General features: G+C 38.7%; 1 protein-coding gene across 1 annotated transcript; it reads right to left on the minus strand.

Annotated features, from left to right (window-relative positions):
• Positions 1-338: 338 nt before the first annotated feature.
• On the minus strand, positions 339-15,921 carry rb1cc1 (RB1-inducible coiled-coil 1). Its single transcript, XM_069684334.1, has 23 exons — positions 15,599-15,921; positions 14,438-14,570; positions 14,225-14,351; positions 13,952-14,122; positions 13,529-13,731; positions 12,868-13,282; positions 12,596-12,766; positions 12,323-12,507; positions 11,960-12,146; positions 10,862-10,943; positions 10,682-10,746; positions 10,467-10,570; positions 9,938-10,064; positions 7,557-9,490; positions 7,138-7,324; positions 5,391-5,499; positions 4,906-5,200; positions 2,884-2,935; positions 2,736-2,783; positions 2,222-2,280; positions 1,882-2,009; positions 1,536-1,606; positions 339-1,236 (listed from the first exon to the last, which is right to left on the minus strand). The coding sequence occupies exons 2-23, from the start codon at positions 14,506-14,508 to the stop codon at positions 1,159-1,161; spliced, it is 4,869 nt and encodes a 1,622-aa protein (XP_069540435.1). The 5' UTR covers positions 14,509-14,570; positions 15,599-15,921; the 3' UTR covers positions 339-1,158.
• Between the last annotated feature and the right edge of the window lie 5,699 nt (positions 15,922-21,620).

Below are 21,620 nucleotides of genomic sequence, written 5' to 3' on the forward strand. Positions count from 1 at the left end.
TATTCCACATTGATTCCTGAATCCCCCAGAAAATTTTAAAAGCATCATTAAAAAGCTATATATGTCCTAAAGTCACTATTGTGTTTTATTTTTTATATTTTATTTTATGAAAGCAAGCAAAAAAATGTTTTTTCATTAATTAATACAAAAATCTCAGCGGGCGGGTGAGTCTTTGTGAACATTAGCAGTTGTCTGCAGGTGTAGTAAATTCCTATTTGTTCATATACTTGGAAAACTTGTAATTAAATTATATTGTTGAGTTCTGTATCATCACATATTATTTCCTAATATTGAACAGCAAAAACAGGCCGTCATAAAAACAGTAGAATATGTTTGGGATCAATCCTTTATTGTTTCAAAACTCTATCTTTTACAATACAGTCATTTATTGTTACATGTGTGATTTGATGGGTAATGTACAATGTCCTCTGATAATGAAACACAGTCACAAATATTCCTTTCTACATATCAATATTCTATGATAGTGAGAAGTTTGTGCTGATATATTTACTTAGTTCTGACAGCTCAATTAACTTCCCTTTTCAAATCAACAAAAGCATCGTTTTTGAAAGTGCATTTCAAGGATTGCAAGGACGACTGGTTTTTCATCAGTCAGCCATAATGTACATTTCAGTATTGACAGAGGGCCACACTGCTTTGTGAGTAACAAACAGCATTAACTACATTTCCAACTACAACATTTATCTGGATAAGTAAATCAAAGAAAATATATCAATATGCATGCCATGAACATTCCTCCATAAACATTTATAATAAATGTATATTTTTATTTATTTATGTTGATAATGACACAGTATTTTCCACAAAAGGACAAATGCTGATAATGAGAACTAATATTTAACATCCAAATTTTGTTCAATTTTACACACAGGTCAGATGGCATAATGCCACAGTGTATAGGGCAATGCCCTAATAAAGTTAATAGCATTTGGTCCACAATATCAAATCTGGGTTTAAAAGAAAACAAAAATGTGGTAGCAGGTGGGATTTTGAATTGAAACTGAGAAGAGAATGATGACGATCGTAATTCTTTCCATTTTTAAGGTCTTTCGATTTTTGTAGTTATGAATTATGGTGTGAAGTTTCTGTTCAAAAATTAAGCAATATAAATATACATTTTAGCTCATTACTTGGCTATTATACTTTTCTGTTCCATGGAACAGCTTTCACTCTGTAGAACTTGGTTCCTAAAGGAACCTTGAACCTGTTCTGGGCCTAGTGAAGGAAAAGACACAAGGAAAGAAAGCTTAGTAAGAGAGACAGAGAGTTTCAACTGTGCATTGATGAGCAGAACAGAATTACTCACACTGATCAAGGCCACAGAGGGAAAAAAAATACAAATCCACTGTGGATATTTTCTGTAAAATGTATTATTGCATGCATGTTTAATATATATTTATTATTTCCTGAATGTATTTCAGTATTTTAATTGTACATATTTTTTGCGTGATTAAATATATAATTTTTAATCATTACACTAAAAAACACTTAAAACCTTTTGGTTAAATAAATACCTTTTTTGCCTGGCAATATTCCTTCTCCATCACCTTTCCAAGCACCCACGGCCGTCTTGATGTCCCTGATGCTAAACAACAACATGAATTGACTTGTTAAACAAATAATCATTCAACACTCAGTAAACCACAAATGAATGCTTAAATGCAAAAAGCGTATAAAGCAAATTAAAACAAAAAAGGACCATAGTATTTGTTTACAAAAATACATACAGTCTACACTATCATTGTTTTTCCATTTATGAAATGTAATAACCAGCTATCAGGGGCACAATCATTTCAGTAATTAAAAAACATCTACAGTACAGTTCTCAACGTGGTCACAAAAGGTGTGCGTGAAGCTGACCTGGTTTGAGGTCCAGTGCAGTGAGAGACTCTGAGTGGAGGAAGTAGAGGGTGGGACCAACTGTGAACAGCACGTAGTTGTCATGCCTTTCATCCAGGATGATTAGAACCAAATCGCCTACCTGGAAACTGCAGCACACAAAGATGGACAAAGACATAAAGGGATGATGACACAGAGTTTTGCAAACTGCTAACAAAAAGCACAACACATTAATGGTAATTATAAAATAATGTGTATAATTATGCTGCATTAAATTGTGGTCAGAGTTTTAGCTAAAAGCAAAAAATGCTAAAAAAATCACATCAACAAGGCCGTGTGTGATTTTTTAAAATTCACTTACTCTCTGATGGCGATTTTGTCTGAATGCCGTGAAGACACAGACGACATGCTTTGAGACATCTACAAAGGAGAGGATTAGGGCAACGTTACACATGTTACACAGAAGGGTTCACAGTACAGGCTGAAATGGCTGTAGATGAATTCTAACATTTCTCTTATTGGGCATTTGTTACAAAAAAGAGCTCAGTAATAAGTATTAGCACTTTTACCATTTAAGTAATATACTCTAATCTAATTTCAGCTCTATCCTCCTTTGTGAATGAAAAATTACGGCTGATTTACATAATTTTAACTACAAAAATATATTTTTTTAATTAGAGGTATATATGTTTTCGTTTTACACATGCAATTCCATCTAAATTTCTCCTCTCTACAAATCCTGATGACACTCTTCCTCAAAATTCATCTTCTTCACTGAGCTCTTTGGCCTCCTGGGTCAGGATTTTACTCTTTGATGCTACTGCCACCTAGTGGAGCAGGTGTTACATAGCCCACAGAGATAATAAGTAACTGACCAGTCTTTGACTGAGGCGCTTGTTTTCTTCTTCCTTCATGTGTAAAGTCTGAAACATATATTAGATTGATTAAACAGATAGAGACATCCAGAAGTATAATGTCTTGTGTTTTTAAGTGTAACGTGAAAAATACATTGTGTGTATTTACCCTTTCAAGTAGGAGTATCCGCTGTTTCTCCTCCGACATCAGGATGTTATCACTGCAAAACAGAAAATATTAAGATTACCGATAAATGCCCGTAAAGAATCTACTTTGAAGAACTAAAATAGATCAACATATAAGTGGATTTTGATTTTCAGTCTTGTAACTCCTTAATTTTCTAAAAGAAAAGAAACAAATGAAAAACTTACACTGTCTGCTCCTAGCCTGCCTTCCTTTCACTGTCAAATGTCCTTTCTGTCGGTCCATGTTTGGTTATTTTACCAATGCCTTTTGAAATCTTCTTCATTACGTCCTCTCTCTTTCGGTGACCGCCAATCACTCCAGTGTCATTATAACAAAATGCTCTATACTTATTATAAATGCAGCTGATCTGTAATAACTTTGTTTTGAGTATATTCACAAATGTGTGAAGAATACTCCAAAATAATATTGTGATGAATAGAGGAAAAGCTTTAAATAATCTTAAAATGTGCAACAATCTAAATAAGGTCATTTCCCAATTAGGAAAAAGTAAAATACGATATCTGTTACATGTAAATGTGTCACAATAAGAACCTTCACACACACACATGTCAAAATGAAATTAGTATCAGTTTCTGTTTGAGCTTTGCTTCCAAAAGAACTCAATTCTTGTTAAAGCACTGATGCTCAGATGCAGTGCATACTGCATAAACCCCTGGTTCTCCACTGGTGTGTCGGGGAGCTGTGTTCAGTGGGTCGCGGATGTGTGCAAAAAAGAAAAAAGTTGGCCAAAAAAGAACATGGGTTTCCTTTGACGTGCGTGCAGTAGAAGTGTAGTGTATTCACATTCCATGAATCCACTGATTGTAAATGTAACTGTAGCTGGGATTACCCATTCTATAAAACTTGATAGCCCTACAGATGTTGCATTTATGTTGCACTTTTTCCAATATATATATATATATTTCTGTTGAAAAAAGGCGGCTAATTGAATGACTTGTAGGGGGAATAAGTTCTTCTAATGCACTGCCGCCTGCTTGTCATTTTAGCGAACTATTACACTGTGATGTTTCGTTCCATCTCAGGTCCAAACTGCACAGATTTTAATTAAATACATTTGACTGGTTAATAAATTTGGGTCGCGATTCGTCATTAAGGAGGTGGTGGTGGGTCCTGAGGCGAGACCAGTTGAGAACTACTGGTATAAATGATATATTTTAAACCTCAGAATGAACCGAGTTCGTCTAAAGTTTTGTTTTTAAAGAAAAGCAACAATACAGATAAGAGAATGGACAGTAAAGAACTACAAGGAAACTAAACTGAGCTGAAGATTCAGACGGACTGCTGTAACTCAGTGGTGTTTGCCTTTCATTAAGACCAACAATCAGTTAATGCTTAAGTCAGTCACCTGGTAAATTGTCAACTTTCTATAGTAGCCTGGTCTGTAGAACATAACTGCTTCCTGTGTCAGGTAAAGAAACAAGAAAACCTGGCTACCAGAGCAAAGTTGCTGCTAAAACACCCTGATTTGTTGACTATGTACAGAGTAAAGTATCGCAGTAAGATAAACACAAAGAAATAAAGATTAGAGATTAAAAAGTATGTATGTGCAGCAAAATATATAAATCTCGAGTCCAACTTGACTGTTTTAGATGGATATATTTAGGTGTTCATTTCAGTTCAAGTTCACTGAGCAGGTAAAAATGTGTGTCCTCGTCTACACAGATTGTCCTCTCAGTGAATTCTAACCTAAAAAAGGGAATCCCTTTTGGCTCAGGCATCACATAATACATGAAAAGAGGTTTATACATCTCATTTTGTACACTTGTAATGTGTCATTCTTGGTGGAAAAACAAGCTGTGGAGTCAGGACAAAAACATGTCACCACAGGCCTCTTATCAGGTTAAGATGATGATGTAAATGTGTTGCCACAACCTGATTTATTCCCGGTAGCCTTGTTTCTTCCTCTGTCAGGTGAGACCACTATGACTTCAATATAACACAAACTGTCAACAAGACCATGTTTATTGGAGAGAAGATGCTTACTGGACTGTCACCATGCTGGCCTCCACCGCTGAATCAACGTGTTCGTCATCTCGAATGGCTGCCACAGAGGCCAGTCTGTCAGTTTCAGTCATGGGCTCAGAGGAACAAGCCCCAGCAACAGGCGGAGCTCTAGCTGCTGCTGCTCCACCTTCTGTGACCTCCTGAGCTGAGGGGTTATGGGTAAAGAAGGTGGAGGCGATCAGTGCAGTGCTGCGCAGGCGGTTCAGCTCTTCTTCCAAGTGTTTCTTCTCCTGCATGACACTTGCTCGGTCCTCAGAGAGGGTCTCTATCAGAGCTGCAAAAAGGTACGATAAATAAGTGAGACTGAAAGGAACTACGGGCCAATCTGTGTCACAAAACATCAAAGAATGGGTATTCTTCAAAATAAAAGTAAGCGGTAAAGAGGTTTTTAACCATACGTGCAACAGCTTGTTTCATAAGAATTAAAACCAATTGTCAGATGTTTCCGAATGTACAACACTCACCTTTGTCCTTGTCCTGCTGCTGGGTAACCTTCTGCAACTTCTCTGTCAGCTCATTGATGATCTGCTCCTTCTTCAGCTTCTCTCGTGTTAGAACAGTGTTGAAATTAGTCTAGAAAAACAAACAAATAAATGCCATTTTGGTCACAACAGAGGTTTTATACAATGGCACAAATAATTTGAGAGGAAGTTCTAACAATGCAGATGAGCTTGCTGCCAGGGGAGTACAGCTGTTTTTTTGTAATTACACTAATTTGTTTGATTTTTTCATATTGTTCCGAGTCTGATTATTTCATCAAGTATCATATCTGAAAACAATGGTAATAAAAAATAAAAATGAAAGGTAATTATGTAGGCACAAGTGTAATTTGAAATTTGAAACAGAACAAGTACAGCTTAATGGTGTTATATTTTTTACCAAAATAAAGGCTTACAAGGTTAAACAATGAATGTTCCAATATCTCCATAACAGCAATTCAGAGAAATCTTTTTTTGTTTTAAGACATGTACTAAAATGCTCTGCTTGAAATAATAAATTGGGTCTGATATGTTTTTTCTGCTAAATATGTTTAATAACCTTGTAAAAATCCAGCCAAGGCATCTCCTCCTTCTCCCTCATTAAAAATTCCCAAATCTGCATAGTCCCCGTCCACGATGTACATTTACAACCGCCCCTCCGTCGCAAAAACAAACACGTCTCTGCCATTGCTTAGTGGCAGCTTGTTGAAATTTAGCTAGCTTGAAATGTAGTAATTAGTAGAAGTAACGTTAACGTTAGTAGTCAGTAGTGACTTTGCAAAAATTATGATGACGGTTACAGCTGAAGTGGTTGCCATAGGTTGCACATAATGATGCGCATAGCGTCACCCCGTCCATTAACGGGATTGGCTACTTAGGTTTGTGACGTCTCAAACCCGCCAATCCGGAAACGTGTTGTTCAGCTTGTCCTTGGTACACTGCAGTTTAAAAGCAGACAGGCCCAGCCATGAAGATGACTGCTGATGTTGTCTCTGATGTGTCTTGTAGCACATGGAGAACACCACATGGAGATGTTTACAAGGTTAAACACTTGATTTTACTTTCTTTAAGTGATAAAATACCAAACCTATGGTTGAAAAGTAGCAAGTGAGCAATCTGTGATGATGTAAACATCTTTCTTACTTACATAAGAGCCAAACTAGAAAAAACTAATTGAAGTAATGGATTTATAAACTGGAGGCCGATTTGCTGATATGTAAGGCTTGACTGTTAAATGAATGCAACTGGCTGAGAGTGAGTGTCAATAACTACTTAAAAGATAGAAGATTCGACAGATTAAGTTTTCTTTGCTATATTGGATTGTTTCACGGTGTATATCATGACTCTGTTTAAGGTTGACTAAGTAGTGCTTAAATGTAATTAAAGAAAAACAATAATCAGCTGCAAGTTTAAAGTAGTTGAATTGTATCACATTATACTGAAAGATGATTTTACAATATTTAGTCTAACCTCATTAATAAAAATGGGATGGATAAAATATTAGTATTACCACCTCAGAGTGTTGCAGAGCTAATTGGATCTTGATGTAATTTGGAATACTCGAACAGAAACTCAAATTGAAAACATAGCCCATGGCTGTATCTGATGTGTGTAATAATTCAACAAAAGGTGCCAGCGTTTCTTGTTAAATTTCTTGCAAGGAAATTAGACAAATTACCACTACACTCGAGACACAGCAGTCGTCCCGCCTATCTACTGGCCAAACACAAACCTGCTGCTCTGCGATTAGTGATGTCTTGAGGTTCTGTATCTCCTCATTCTTCTTCTTCTCCATGAGCTCCATCTGGGACTGCAGGGAGGCTCTCTCCTGCTGCAGCCGCTCTTGTAGTGCAGAGTCTAGAGACAGAGGTGCTCCAGAATCTGCGTGGCCTTCGGCATGCAGCGACAAGCCTTCTTCACTGAAAGGTAAATAACAAACATTAGATCTGACAAAGGAATCACGTCACTTGTACATACAAGCATACTAGAAGACAACCAGCTTATTTAACCAGTTTATTGTCAATAAAAATTCCTGTAGATTATTTACTTATCCATCTGCAGAATTTCTTTCAGTGTGTCATTTCCATGTAAGCAGATTACATTTACACAAGCAATCACAACAGTCAGGTTTTACTACAGTCAAATATTTACCTTGTGGAGGATTGTCTCTCATGAAGCTCATTCTCAAGCTGTTTAATTTTGCCTGACAGTCTCCTCTCCATCTCCTCTTTCTGCTGCTCTAACTCTTTAAAGGCATCTTGCAATGCCACTTTAGAGGCCTCCTCTTTCTCCAAATCTTTCTCAGCTGCTCGTCTGTCTCTGTCCTGATCTAGCTTGTGAGACAGCAGATCATTTTCTGCCTGCAAATTGCTGATAACAGTCCTCAGCTCTTGCTCCAATTCTTGGAAACTCTTCTGCAGCTTTTCTTGTTCTTCAGTCTGAGCGGCCACTCGCTGGTCGGATTCCTGCTTAAGTTTCAGCTGTTGCTCAGTATGGTTCCGCTCAGCATCCTGGGCTTGCTGCTGCAGGGAGGAGAGCTCAGTGCGCAACAAAATAGTCTCCTCCTCATGTCTCTCCACCAACTCGGAAATGCAGTGGTCCTTCTCAATCCTCATGAGAGTCCTCAGCTCAGCTAGGTCCACTTCATACTCCTCATTTTTTACCTGAAGCTGTTTTTTGAGATTCGCCAGCTCCTCACTGAGAACTTTGGTCTCCGCCTCTACCTGGAACTTCAGTGTCTCAGTCTGCTGCATCTTTTCTTCCTCAAGTAAGAGCTTCATCTCCTCTGTCTCTGACTCTTTGAGGGCTAACTCCACCTCGAGTTTGCAGCGGAGCTCTGCAAGCTCGGTAACACGAGCCTCCAAGTCCTTAATTAAGTTGTCCTTCTCTCTAAGTGCAGTGGCATGGTGATCCGCTGCCTCGCTTAACTTCGCACTGTTTTCAGCAGCCAGATGCTCCAGAGCTTCCTGGTTTTTCTTGGTAAAAGTCTCCAACTCTGCCCGGTGTTCCTGCTGCATTCTGTCCTCCATCTCTTTTAAGTGCACCTGCTCAACAACTTCCAACTCCTGCCGGATCTTCTGCTGGCTGCGTTCAATCTCAAAGTGCAGATTCTCAAGCTGACTGGTCAGAGAGTCTTTCGAAACAGAGAGCGCTTTGATCTCTTGAGCTTGATCGCTGATCTTCTGGTCCAGGTGTTTGATCCTGTCTGTCTGGTTACTCTCCTTCTCAGCCCATCGCTCTTTTTCGTTCTCAAGCTGAGTAAGTTCTTTCTCTTTGCGCTCCATGAGCCCCTCCAGCTCCAGCATTGCGTGCTGGACATCTCTGACAATATTCTGGTTTACTTGGTTTTCCTCGTTTAGTGTTTGAACCTGCTTCTCCAGCTCTTGTCGAAGGGCAAGAAGCTCACTTTGATGCTGCTCCTTTAATTTCCGTTCGTGGGTCTGACTGATGTTGTCCACAATGTTGTGCACCTCTGTGGACATGCTCCTTAAGACAAAGCCAAAGTCATCTTGTTCTTTAAATACCAGGCCTCTTAAGTGACAGAGGTCATCCTTAACGCTCCTTAAGTTTGAATGGGACTCCTCTGCAGCAGATCGGTACTTGTCAATAACGTGTTTGAGAACAGCAATCTTGGAGTTCTCCCTCTCCAGTATCGTGGTGTCCTGCATGCGCTTGTTGTCGATAGCGTTGATGACTGAAGAGTACAGCGACTCCACCATCATCTCAGGGCTGGTAGGATCACTGATGGGGTTCGGAGAGGTCAGGTTCTCTTCAATCACAAACTCATTAACGGCAGACATGAAGTCAGATTCAGGGCTCTCTGCTAGAGAGTCCAAGTCGAGCGAGCCCTGCTGCAGGACAGGATCCATGTTCGGATGGCCGATGGTTTCAAAGTCAAATGTTTGTGCATCTATGCTGTCTGGGGACAAGTCCTCCAGAGGAGCCGGGACGGGAACGTGTAGGGGCTGGCAGCTGGGTCCTTGAAGGCTGAGAGAGGAAGGGGTTTTGGAGGACATCTGTGTTGAGGTCCCAGGAATGCTTTCAGACTGTGGGGTCAACACGGTTGATCTCTGACTGTAGGATATCTGCAAACACAAAACAGATGAAGGGAAAGAGAAATAAGGAAAATACTTATTACACAAAGAACTACAAAAGCAAACCCATACTTTGAAAACTAAATATTTCAGGTTTAATTCTCCATTTAAAGATATAATCAAAGTTCTCAGTTTCGTTCTCTTTGGCGGCACCTTTAGGTGATAAAAGGCAATTGCGGTTGCATTCGTCTAACCAGACGTCCACGGTTGGCTCCAGTTGTAGCTCTTGCTTTTCCTCGCTGACGGTTGCTTTCCTTTTTAGACCGTTTGCCTTAATCACCATTGTGTTACATCATTCGGCGATAGATAGTGACTTAACAGACATTTATCTAAATGAAAAACTTCGAGATTATATCTTTCAGAACCATTTTGGTTTTAAAATTATAACCACCTTACTAAATAATAGAGATATAAGGTTGTCAACGAAGCTGTCATTACCCTTTGTTCACTGAGCAGGTCAGTAATAGTTTGAGACATCTCATCCACACTCTGTGCAGCTTGGACCAGCTGCTGAAGCGTCTCTACATGGCGATTTAAGGGCTCGAAGTCACACATTGTGGGTAGCCTGCAGAAAAAAATAAAAGGAACAATATTAAGGACTTAAATTTAAAAACAACGTTGTGCTTTGTCTTTTAGTACCAATAATCTAGGGCGTAGTTAGGGATGGCTAAGGAAAGCACGTAAAGCTCTTCATATATTTACTTGTAAATCAGTTTAAACACTGAGAAAAATTTTAACAGACATTTTTCTCTTGCACAGAAATGGATTACTCTTGAGACATTTGATACCAAAATCAAAAGTCTTAAAAGTTGTTGTCTGCTCTCTTAATTGTAAAAAGCATATTTGCCCTCAAGGACTCCAACTAAGATAATTTGATTAAAAAAAAATGTCAACAAACTTCCAATTTGAGTTACATAAGTTCCAAGTTAAACCTGAAAACTGAAAGTAGCTGAGGACAGTGACTCACATGAGGAAAGGCTGCACCTCTAAAGGACAACAAGATTTCAAGTACTGCAGGTCGTCAACTGAGATGTCTGGAAGTTCATCGTCAAACCTTCGGGGCTTTCGTGTCTGTTTATTATAAAGAAAGCAGAGAAGAAAACATGGCTTCATATACAGTAGAAATAATACTTAATAATAATGGTACCAACTTGATAGATATGGTGTAAAATTCTTACGTACACAAAATGATGTTGGAGGCCATGAATCAAGTCCTCTAAACAAACGATTTCTGAGGAAAGACTTTCCTAAAAGAAAAGAAAAAGATGAATGAAAACTTTAATCGTGCTTGGTATTTGTGTGGTATTTCAAAGACACGTGTTCAACAGTGACTCCTCCTGTGTCAGGGCAAGATATACTTACTAAAGAGTTTCCCAAAGGATTCCCTTTTGAACTTCTCGGCCTCGTACAGTAGTTTCCCATCCTTCACGAGCGCATAAGCCCACTGAAAAGATTAATAGTGAAGACTTTACAACAACAAACTCATTAATGTGCTTCTGACAATGTCCACATTCAAGACTTTGAGGCATTACGTAGTTGCTTAAATGTCAAAAAAGGTTATTAAGTTTATTTACTTTCCTAAACTGTACCATGAATGTCTTATTTTTCTTATAATTCAAAGAGAGCAGGCCCTAGGGAGCAAATTGTTAAAGACACTGAGATGCTTAAGCAAAAAAGGGGGGAAAGTTGAGTGACTTTCTTTTGTTTCAATGACAGTAAAAACACAGAATAATCTGACTGGATGAGAGGAAAAGTTATTGGCTAAATCATTCCATTACAAGCTTATAACTTTTTCTAACACTAAATGTGCACTTAGACAAAGCAATACCGAGAGAAAGGTCAGCTGTCATTACAGGTTGAAGCTTAATATATAGGCAAGAGCCTTCAGCAAAGACTCTTAAGTGCTTATTAAGTTCTAGCCTCATGCTAATGCAATGGTAGATTCCTCACACATATCATCTCCCAAACCACAAGGTGGTACACTTTCAGTCCTTCATGAGCTCGTTATACAGGAAGTCCAAACAGAAATGGCCTCAAGACTTATTCTATTTCCGGTAAAGATACAGGACCACAATGCCAGCTCAGGATCTAATTGTTGTATTACCATATGCTGTTATGGTAACCGCTTTAGGAAGATTACTAAAAAAAAAAAAAAAATGAAGGATTCCTTCCAAATACACCCCAAAAAAAACAACCTTAAAAGTATCCCGAATTCCCCCCCGGGAATAAGTCAAGTATTTCTGATTCTGATTATTTGTCAAACACCTGTAAACAGCACTACAGGCCTGTGTTATCTTCGTCATATGAGCGGAGACAACAAGAGCTGAATGTGTAAATGTTGTGCTCAGAGCTAAACACACCCAAAAGCCACAGATTCAGATAAGCAAAAGAGATCACCTTTATGTACGATATGCAGACATATAGCACTGATATGCAGTCATAATGGCATTTAGCACTGACCTCTCTGTAGTGGCGCATAAACATTTTTCTCCTGACGACCTCCACCACTGCCAAGCAGTACATCTGGGGCACGGTGCTGAGGGCCTCCACCACCCTCACCCTTTCCATTAGCTCTGTCAGGAGTCTGAGAAGAGCCTGAAGCTTCTCTCCATCCTGGTCTGCATGGAGCATCACGTAGCAGCACCATCTAATGAAAAACCATTAACACTGTTAGAGTCAAAAACACGATTCTCTTGACTCTGGCTTTATTAAAACCATTAAGCCTTAAATCAACAGAACAATCCAATACCACAACACACAGAAAGTAGCAAGTTACAAAACGAGTGCAATAAATATTTGGAAAGAAGTGGTCTGGGGTTTTACTTGAGTCGAACTTGAAGGTTGTTTGCAAGTTCTTGTTTGGCAGTGGTGCACTTCTTTTTGATGTCTAGCAGCTTCCTGTGGTTGTTCAGCATGATCATCAGCTGGTTTGTGTGACTCAGACACAAGTCAGGCAGAACAGATGTATCCTTCAGGTTTTCAGCCCGCTTCTGATTGGCCAAAAATCCCTGCAGGAGACAATACGTATGAACAATTCATGTAAACATATTAGATAGAGAAGGTAATGTAATAGTGTTTCTGTCTTACTATACATACCTGAGCAAGTTCTTTCTGTTCATTTACTAACTTCTTGCAGCTTGCAATCATTTGGTCTAGAGCATACAACCGATCCTCAAGCCCCTTGATGGCTTTCATGTTTTGATTATCTAGCTTGGAAATTGTGTCACGACAATCTGTCAGGAAGGGCTGAATGATCCGTGGGTCAAGCTGAAAGAAACATTTCATGATTGATTTTGTGATCTTTTCAACCACCATTTATGTGTGAAATACACTGTAAAAACATGTCAATTCATAAAACAGTGACTCACCCTGTTGATGGAGTCAAAGCACTTTCTTACTACCGATTCCACATCATTGGGCCTGTCTTGTACATTGATCCAGTCTAATAGTGTAACATTGAAGGCGGACGGGTTGGCGAACTCTGGAGTGTCATCGTCTAAGAGCGCAGCTCTCAGTCCACCACTGTCAGTCATTTCGTTTGTTTCCTGGTCTCCAGTTTGCTCACACGTGGGTGTCCCAGAAGCAGAGAGGGAGGCTGATAACTTGGAGGGCCTCTGTGGATCTGCTGTGCAGCGAACAGAGTCTGTGGATTTTTCTTCCTCTGTCTCATCTGAATCCTTTCCCGGGGTTGAGCTTGACTTCTCCATGCTCTCTCTGTAACTGTGTCTCGTCAAACATTCCAGCAGAGGTATCCTGGCCATGACGGAAACTGCTGTCCCTAACCTGCAATCATAATAAAATGAGCATTAATATCTTAAGGTAGCAGATTTATTTGCCTTGTAGCAGAATATATAACTACTTATTTATTTAATTGAGGGAAGATTGTGATTAAATAATTTGAAATAGTTACAATATCAGCAAAGACAATATGCAGTTATTAATCACGAATAAGCATGCAGTACTTTAAGTTCAAATGTATTTAATACAAGTACCAAAGTTTGAAATATCATGCTCCGTGCCGTCACTTACTTTGTAAGTTTTACTTTAATTTCTTCCAGATCACGTTGATAATTTGTGTATGAAGTGTCAAATCTCACAAGCAGCTTCTGATATGACAGAGTGCAGTCGTCCAGATTAGCCATAATAGCAGCCCAGCCTTGGTGTTGAAGGTGTTCATCGTGAACCAAACGTTCACAGAAAGAGCTAAGTTTGTTGGCAACTTCAAACATTTCCTGGAGAGGCAAAAATATAACAGTGTTAGGACAAGCTAGATAAGGTTTAGTTATAAAGATTTTGTATTATTCAGAGATATATCTCATTTTAATAATAAAAGTGTTATCTCTTAAAAGAAGTATGCAACGACATTCCAAAAACTATTTCAGAGCAAAGACTTCAGCCAGAAATGACCCAATGAAAGGCAGCTTTAAAAATAAAAGAAAAACAAATAACTACCAGAGCAAGTTGGGTTCGCGAGGCAACGGTGTGAAAGACAGCTGGCATCAGTAGAGACTCCTCCACCTTAACCTGAATCTCACTCTCAATCGAGAAGGTGGTTTTGGGGATCGTTGGATCCCGGTCACACAAGATCATCTCTTTGTTGAACAGAAATATGGGGTTGGTTTCCTACAGATCAACAGTGGGACATCAGAAATCAGGTCATCTCATATGTCATCTCTATACCTACAAGGCAAATAAAAAGCACACTAACAAATTAAGTAAACTCACAGTGCCAGCACTGTAGCTGCAGACGCGCCTCTCTGCAGCCATACATTCCCCTCCATTGACAACAAGGACTTGATGTTGAATTGCAATCTTGTATTTGGCTTGGATGGCATGTTTGAGCTCCAGTACACTAAGACAAAGGAAGAATTTATTTAGGTCACAATAGCCAAGATGTACAGACAATTATTTCTGACTAATAATTGTAAATTATCTTACGTTTGGACAGCAAGATCTGTGTCAAATGTCAATGTGCTGCCATTGTTGACCTGGAACACATACAACTTCATGTTGAATCTCCCAGAGTTCTGCGCTGTTGCCTATCTTGCTCATTTAGTCATTCAAGGCCACCCTGCGAAAAAACACAAACATGAACATTAAATAGAACTCTTAAACTCTTTTCACATTTTAAGATTTTCTCTGCATCTTTAAATGAGTTGGGAGGTGATATTTCAATTTACACAAACCATGATGCCATAAAGCAATACAATAAATACCTTTGTAAGATGTCCTCTGGCTACTAAAGTTATAGTATAAGTATGTGTGGGGATATTATGATCATGGTCATTTTTAACAAACGTTAACAAACGACCAACTTCTTATTCTCTTCCATCTGTACTCGTTAAACCCTTGAAATGTAATGTCTACCAAATAACTAGCATATTAGCTGAGTCACCATGTCTTTGCATGTTGGACACCGTCAAGTGTTTAATATGTACGAGGTCACCTAATATGCTGGTCTATTGTCAAACCAAGTCAAACTTTTAAAACTGTTTGAAGTAGATAGTTCACATTTGTTTGTGTTTATCTGGAGAATGGCAAACCAGAAGGCTGATATGATGACATACCAAGGTAAAAAAATATTTCACAAAAAGATTGTGCGCTAACTAAACACGTTAAACTGTTAGCTGTTAGCGAGACAATAAAAACAGCTTACCAGCCTAATTGCTATCACAGACAAACTTGCGTTAATGATGATTAGCAAATTGCCGTCACTGTCTGCTCGTCTGTGGGCCGCATATCATTCGGGGTTTTGCGAATACAAATGTTAAACTTGTGTTTTTACGATTAAAACACTGGCATTTAACCGTTGCTATAAACCCCGAGGCCTCCAGTTAGTCATGGTTACAGTACCAAAGAAGGGGCCACCAGCAGCTGCTGGCAAGCTAGCTAGTCAATAATAACCCGCTGACTGCGCTAACTGGCTATTAGCTAACACAGCTGTCAGGCTAGCGCAGGATAGCGATTTCTAACGTCGATGAATTTGACAAATGTAATAGGCTTATCCTAAACAACCACCATCACCTGCTAAGACGTATATTGGTATAAGTGTGACAATCCACAATGAATTAATTACACATCTTATTGCGTTGGTCTTACCTCACTTTGCTCGCATCTCCCTGTTCTTGGTCTCCACCTCGTCTAGGCGAGTTGGCTAGCTAACAAGCTAGCAACTAAGCTAGCTAGCTAACCTGTTTTAGCTTGGCATACATAGAGCTAGCTTAGCAAGCCCGTTAGCTAACGTTAGCTAGGCTAAACTAAAATAGAATAACTGACAACCATGATTAGTTGTACAGATAAACCATACTGGTCTAAAATAAATTTGTAATTTGGTAAACTCAAGCCGAGACGGTGTTACACACGGACAAAACCACCAGTTGTTTATCTCAGGTAGCTAACTACGCTAACACCCTCTCAGTAGCTCTGTCTGTTTTGTTGTTGTCATCTGCTGGTGTGTAGTACAGAAACGATCCGTCCAGCAAGGATCCAAATGATAGCTAGCATATTTTCTTAGCTACGTTAATTCACTACCTTTACGTAATTTATATATACAATTATATATTCGAAATATATTTGTAAGTTAAGAAATTAACATTTAATACAGAAATCATACTGTTATGAATCATTTATATTTATTTATTATAATATTTTTCCTTATTTACTCACTTATTCTTTTTTATACATAGTGTCAGATAAACTGTGCTATAACATTTTTGTTCTTTGTTTTCATGTGTAATGTATTAACCTCTTTGTTGTTTGTGTTGTTTATATGCACATATTAGATCAAACAAAACCCGTTTAGGGTTAAAAAATAATAAATTAACAAATGAAGATATGCATACAACTGAATGGGTTCAAAAGATTCGACTCTTACAACTGTGTCTAATTTCCCATCAGTATGCTCGTTCGTCACTGTACTTCTCCAGGTGTATTCTGGGAAAATAACAGAAAAAAACCGATGTTGAGTGTTTTGCTGCAACATGAGAAGGGGTGTGGTTAATGTGAGGCTGCAGTGTGTGGATGATGATCCTATTTGCTGCAGAGAGAAAGTAGTTATGGCTTTATCGTAATCTCAAGTGCATTTGTAATAAACTAAAACTTTTCATGGTCTTAAATTTCTTTATAATATAGTTTTAGACATGGAAGACAATGCATAGATTAAGAAATTAGAAACACCAAGTAAATACAAATTATTTTCATTTCAAGTGAGTCATTTCGACCAAGCAGGGAATTAAAAAAAACTTGTCTCAAAATAACTACTTTTATTAGTCAAAGTAGTACAAACATGTTACTCTCCAATGTCTACTGTGCTGAATTTATATTGGGAAAGGATAAGGTCAGAGACTCATCCCAAATATTATATACATAAATCATGTACACATACATCACATAAATCAGGCCTTGTATTCATAGGCCTGAATACAGTAGTTTTTGTGTCTAAGTGTCTGTTACCTTGTCTAACCTGTCCTTGTTATAAGTGTAGTATGTCAATTTAGGTGTCTGTACTTTGAGAGTTAGAAAAACCAGAATCACATTCCTTGAATGTGCCCACAAACTTGGCCAATAAAACTGATTCTGATTCTGATCCTGATGTACACATCATATATAGTAATAAAAAACATGTATCCCACACAATGTAAATTGGCTGTTTAAAATGTGCAGTTCCACCATAACTGTCAAATATGTACAAACCTTGAGAGCAGGTGCATTTGTAAAACAAAAATAAATCATTATAGCCACAAGGAAATCAACTTGCATGATATTTTCTGTTAATACTCTATATTTTTGCATCTATGTGAACTGACCCTTTAATCTTTGTAATGTCCTATAAGCTAGCCTCCTCTAGAGGTCACTGTATCACAATCATTGATTTCAACCAAATACAACAAATGGAAACAACATTATGTTTCCGTTCTCTTTCTTCTCTTTTCACCTCTCACTATATCATATATCACTTTAATCAAGACTATAGGAACAAAAAGTTAACACCTACAGAGACCTCTTGTTCAGTAGACAAAGTTACTATACAAGAGGTCACTGCAGGACTTGGAAAATGTCCTCTTTCATGATTCAATCTTGAGCAGCATAAATAGGACAAAGTTTGTTTAGCCAGATCATCAGAGTTCAGGTACCTGTCCATGTGCTGTTATCTAACGGTCCTAATGGGTGTTGCAATTGAAGATATAATTTCAAGACTTCAATGGTTTAACACTCAAACAAATTGAGCTTTCTCATTAGATGAAGGGACCAAACATTAACACAATGCATTGTAATTGCACTCAAGTCAGAAAACATTTCATATATTACATTTGAAATGGGCTTTGTATAACTAAAGACATATTCCTTTGGTTGTCAAGAAAACTAAAGAATCCTACCTTCTGTTATTTTACCACATAGTTACATACTGTATGTTTAGGGTCAGCTAAACCCCAGTGGGATGTGACTCTCTTTTAGACTTAATCAAAGAGCAGAACCCCAAACCAAAGTAATGCAGAAATAGGCCAAACAACAAAGCTGTGCAAACAATGGTAGAGAATAGACAGGCCTATAAGGCACTCAAACAGTCATAAAATAGGTGCATATATGAAAAAATATCCATAATGCACAATGTACATGAAAAGAATGTCTATATACAATTGTTGTAGAAAACTAGAATTGAGCAAAGTAAGTCTATCTTTTGGAGATGGATGAAGTGGATGATTATTTCGGTATATGCATGTGTAAGTGTCTCTGTACAGAATACACAGGTTGCAGCATGTACAATGAAAGTGACAGTGTATGATAAAAACCTTTGCATTTTTAACTGTAAAAATGTATGATGTTAGGGCACTCAGAACTTAGCTCACTTGGCAGAGTTGGAGCACCATGTTCAGACGCAAAGGTCTCAATGCATTGGCTGCGGGTTCAACTCTGACTTGAGGCCCTTTAGTCAGTTGAGTGCATGTCATCCTCTCTCTCCTCTCTCCCTCTCCCCATATTTCCTGTCTCTCTTCACTGTCCTATCTAATACAGATACAGATACTGTCCTATATAAGAGAATAACCTGTGGGAGGAAGCTGTTCTTTTGTCTGGTTTTCTTGGCCTACAGCAGTGCCTACCAGAGCAGAGAAGGCGACGCAATAACGTTTCACATGTGAGTTTTTTCCTCTGTGTGTGTGTGTGTGTTTGTGTGTTTTCTTTAGTTTAGTTTAGTTTTTTGCTGTTAGAGAGGGCGTCATGTATCTAGAACGCTGGGGTTAAATTGCCTTCATGTTTTCCACCTGTATTTTCATCTACATAAGCTTCAAGATCTCCATAATAAAACTATAATTAAAAAAGGTGAATCTTCCGAACTAAAACACGGCAATGTGGAGTTAACACTTCACACATTAATAAAGACTAGTCCCTCGTTCCCAGGTCGGATGTAGTCTCACATCAAGAATAACCTTGGACCCGACACAAACACAGACACAATCTGTAACAAGTAACTTCCTTGCTGGGAATAAAGTTCATTAAAGTGTGTTTTAAAAGGATGACCTTGTTTCATTGGACTTTTGTTCAGCGAGTTGAAAACGGTTTAATAACTTGAATCTGAGCCATAAAAGAAGAGAGAAGCTCTGCCATAACAGAGCGAGGTCACCGGAATGATGCAGAAACAGCTATCTGAAATCTCTGAGAGGCCTGTACTTGTGAAGGCCAGCCGCTCTCTGCGCTGCACCGCTTACATCCATAGATGGTAGTTTAAGTTGATGTGTCTGGGTGGCACGCTGAAGTACATAAACACAACAGAGAATCCAGAGAGATGCTTGTGTTACTGCTGGATCTAGTTAAGTGATGCTTTAGTGCATGCAAGAAAGTCACATTTGACCAAGAGAATTGATGTATTCTTAGTTTTTATTATTAGTTCATGGAAGGTTTATGATGTGTGTGATGTACTTGTGTCTTTTTTTCATTGGGTGCATCTTCAATAAAGCCTGTGTCAGGGGCTTTAGCAAGGCAAACACAAGAGAGACACAGAGCTTATTCAGAGTTAAGTTTACCCAGACTTTAACGTCCATGGGAAACAGACCACTTCAATATGTGTATGACCACATTTAACAGGAGAAATTGTCATAGAAGAAAAGTATTTATTTTTCTCACCTTCTTTAAAACTGAGGTTCAAAAAGAAATGTTGCTACAGATGTGAGTTCTAAATGGATTGACCCTTTAACAGCTTTTATATTCACTTTAACCTCTAATATTACTTTGCTCTGTGTTCTGTTATGTAATACAGAACACAGTTTAAATCACATACATTAAGTTATATCATGTGTTGCTCCTGGGCATTTACTGCATCATATAAATGAGTTATTCCTTCATTTTAATATGAAGGATTTCTCTTATTTCCCTTAAGATAGATACCATTTCACAATAAACACACATTTTAAAACAAATTATTTTCACATAAAAAAACATTACAAGTAGCAGAGCTTTTAATATAAATGTATTAAACTGAGTTTTAATGGGAAATTTCATGTCAGGTCTAAGCAGACCAGAAAATGGATACTAACCGGACAGAGAACGTAACTCAACTACTTATAAGAGAGTCAGTGTGATCAGTGAAACAGTGCATTGTTTGACTGATATGTAACTACTGTCAGTGATGACATCACTTAATAACATGATGGAGGTCAAGTGAGTTTATTCACTTAAGAAACATGTGACTGGGCCTTCTAACTCAAACCTCAGATTTACAGGCCTTTAAAATATTTACTGGTCATCTGATATCACGGTCTGTTTTGTTTTTATTGACTGAACTTTTAGGAAATAAAATGATTATGTTGGAAGAAGTAGTTTGATATGATTAGATTAGATTAGATTAAGGAGCCTGCACCGTGGTGCAGTGGTTATCGCTGTCGTTTCACTGCCAGAACGTTCCCAGTTGGAACCCTGGTTCGGATGAAGGGGGCCTTTCTGTGTGGAGTTTACATGTTCTCCCCGTGCATACGTGGGTTCCCCCGGCTTCTTCTCACAGTCCAAAGACATGCTCGCCGGGTTAATTGGTGACTCTAAATTGTGTGAGTGTGAAAGGTTGTCTATCTCTTCGGGTCAGCCCTGTGATTGACTGGCGATCAGTCCAGGGTGTACCCCTCCCTCTCGCCCAATGGCAGTTGGGATAGGCTCCAGCCTCCCGCGACCCTGAACAGGATAAGCGCTATGGATGATCGATAGATTAGATTAGATTTACGGTACTTTATTGTCACAGGGAAATTTGCCTTGGGCAAATACAGCAATGCAACTAGGTAGAACATAAAACAAACACAGCAACCCAAAATACAACAAGGTTCTTAAATGTGCACTAATGTAAAAACATAAAAACACTTAAGAGGCTAAAAAGGCTAAAAACAACTACAAGCCAAGAAAAGCATTCAGTGTGCATGGGACTGGATCAGCGGGGGTCACATTGAGCCTGTTGTTTGTTCAGCAGTGTGACTGAGGTTGGAAGGAAAGAAAGCTCCTGCACTTACAGGTTCTGTACCTTCTACCTGTAACAGTTCATGTTCAGGGTAAAGCTTGTGTGACGGGTTCTTTGTGATGTTATGTGCCTGTCTCATGACTGTGCCTCGTTAACGGCCTGAAGGGACGGGTGTTCCTTCCTCCCGATCACTTTCATGGCTGTTTGTGCCAAACTATTCATTTTTCATGTCACTGTATGCTGCACTGTAAGGGTGCCGTACCAAGCTGCCATACCATACCTGATGATACTCTCCAGTCCAGCATAATAGAATGGTACCATGATATTAGTACTGACACCAAACAGTCTCAGTCTCAAAAGAACAAGAGCAACAACATGAGCAGACCAGTTTATTAACACTGTTGGATGGCACAGTTATTACTGAGGTTACAGGGGTCAGATATGAGTTCCTTTGTGAGTTCAGTTGTTGTCACACCCGTCCTTAAAGGTGGCAATCTCATTGTAGTACGCTGAAGGAGAGTCCTCACTCTAAAACAAGCTTAAAATAATGATGTCAAATGTTTTTTGTACGAGGAGTCCTTGGTAAAGATTCACATAAAGGCTTTGGCCCCAAGGCTTTATTAAGATGGGAGAAAACCAGTAGATTTGCATGTAGTCATCATCCCTGCAAGTTTAAACAAGAATTAA

This window comes from Semicossyphus pulcher, unplaced genomic scaffold (assembly GCF_022749685.1).
Source record: "Semicossyphus pulcher isolate SPU_LCO1_2020_fin unplaced genomic scaffold, fSemPul1.0.p SCAF_7, whole genome shotgun sequence".
Taxonomy (NCBI): Eukaryota; Metazoa; Chordata; class Actinopteri; order Labriformes; family Labridae; genus Semicossyphus; species Semicossyphus pulcher.

Excerpts from the sequence above, each read along its gene's own strand:
- rb1cc1 (XM_069684334.1), bottom strand. The coding sequence starts at position 14,508 with ATGAAGTTGTATGTGTTCCAGGTCAACAATGGCAGCACATTGACATTT. Across the intron at positions 12,767-12,867 it reads GCTTTGACTCCATCAACAGG|CTTGACCCACGGATCATTCA; the intron begins GTGAGTCACTGT and ends TGTTTCTTTCAG. Across the intron at positions 1,237-1,535 it reads AATATTGCCAGGCAAAAAAG|GCCCAGAACAGGTTCAAGGT; the intron begins GTATTTATTTAA and ends TTCCTTCACTAG.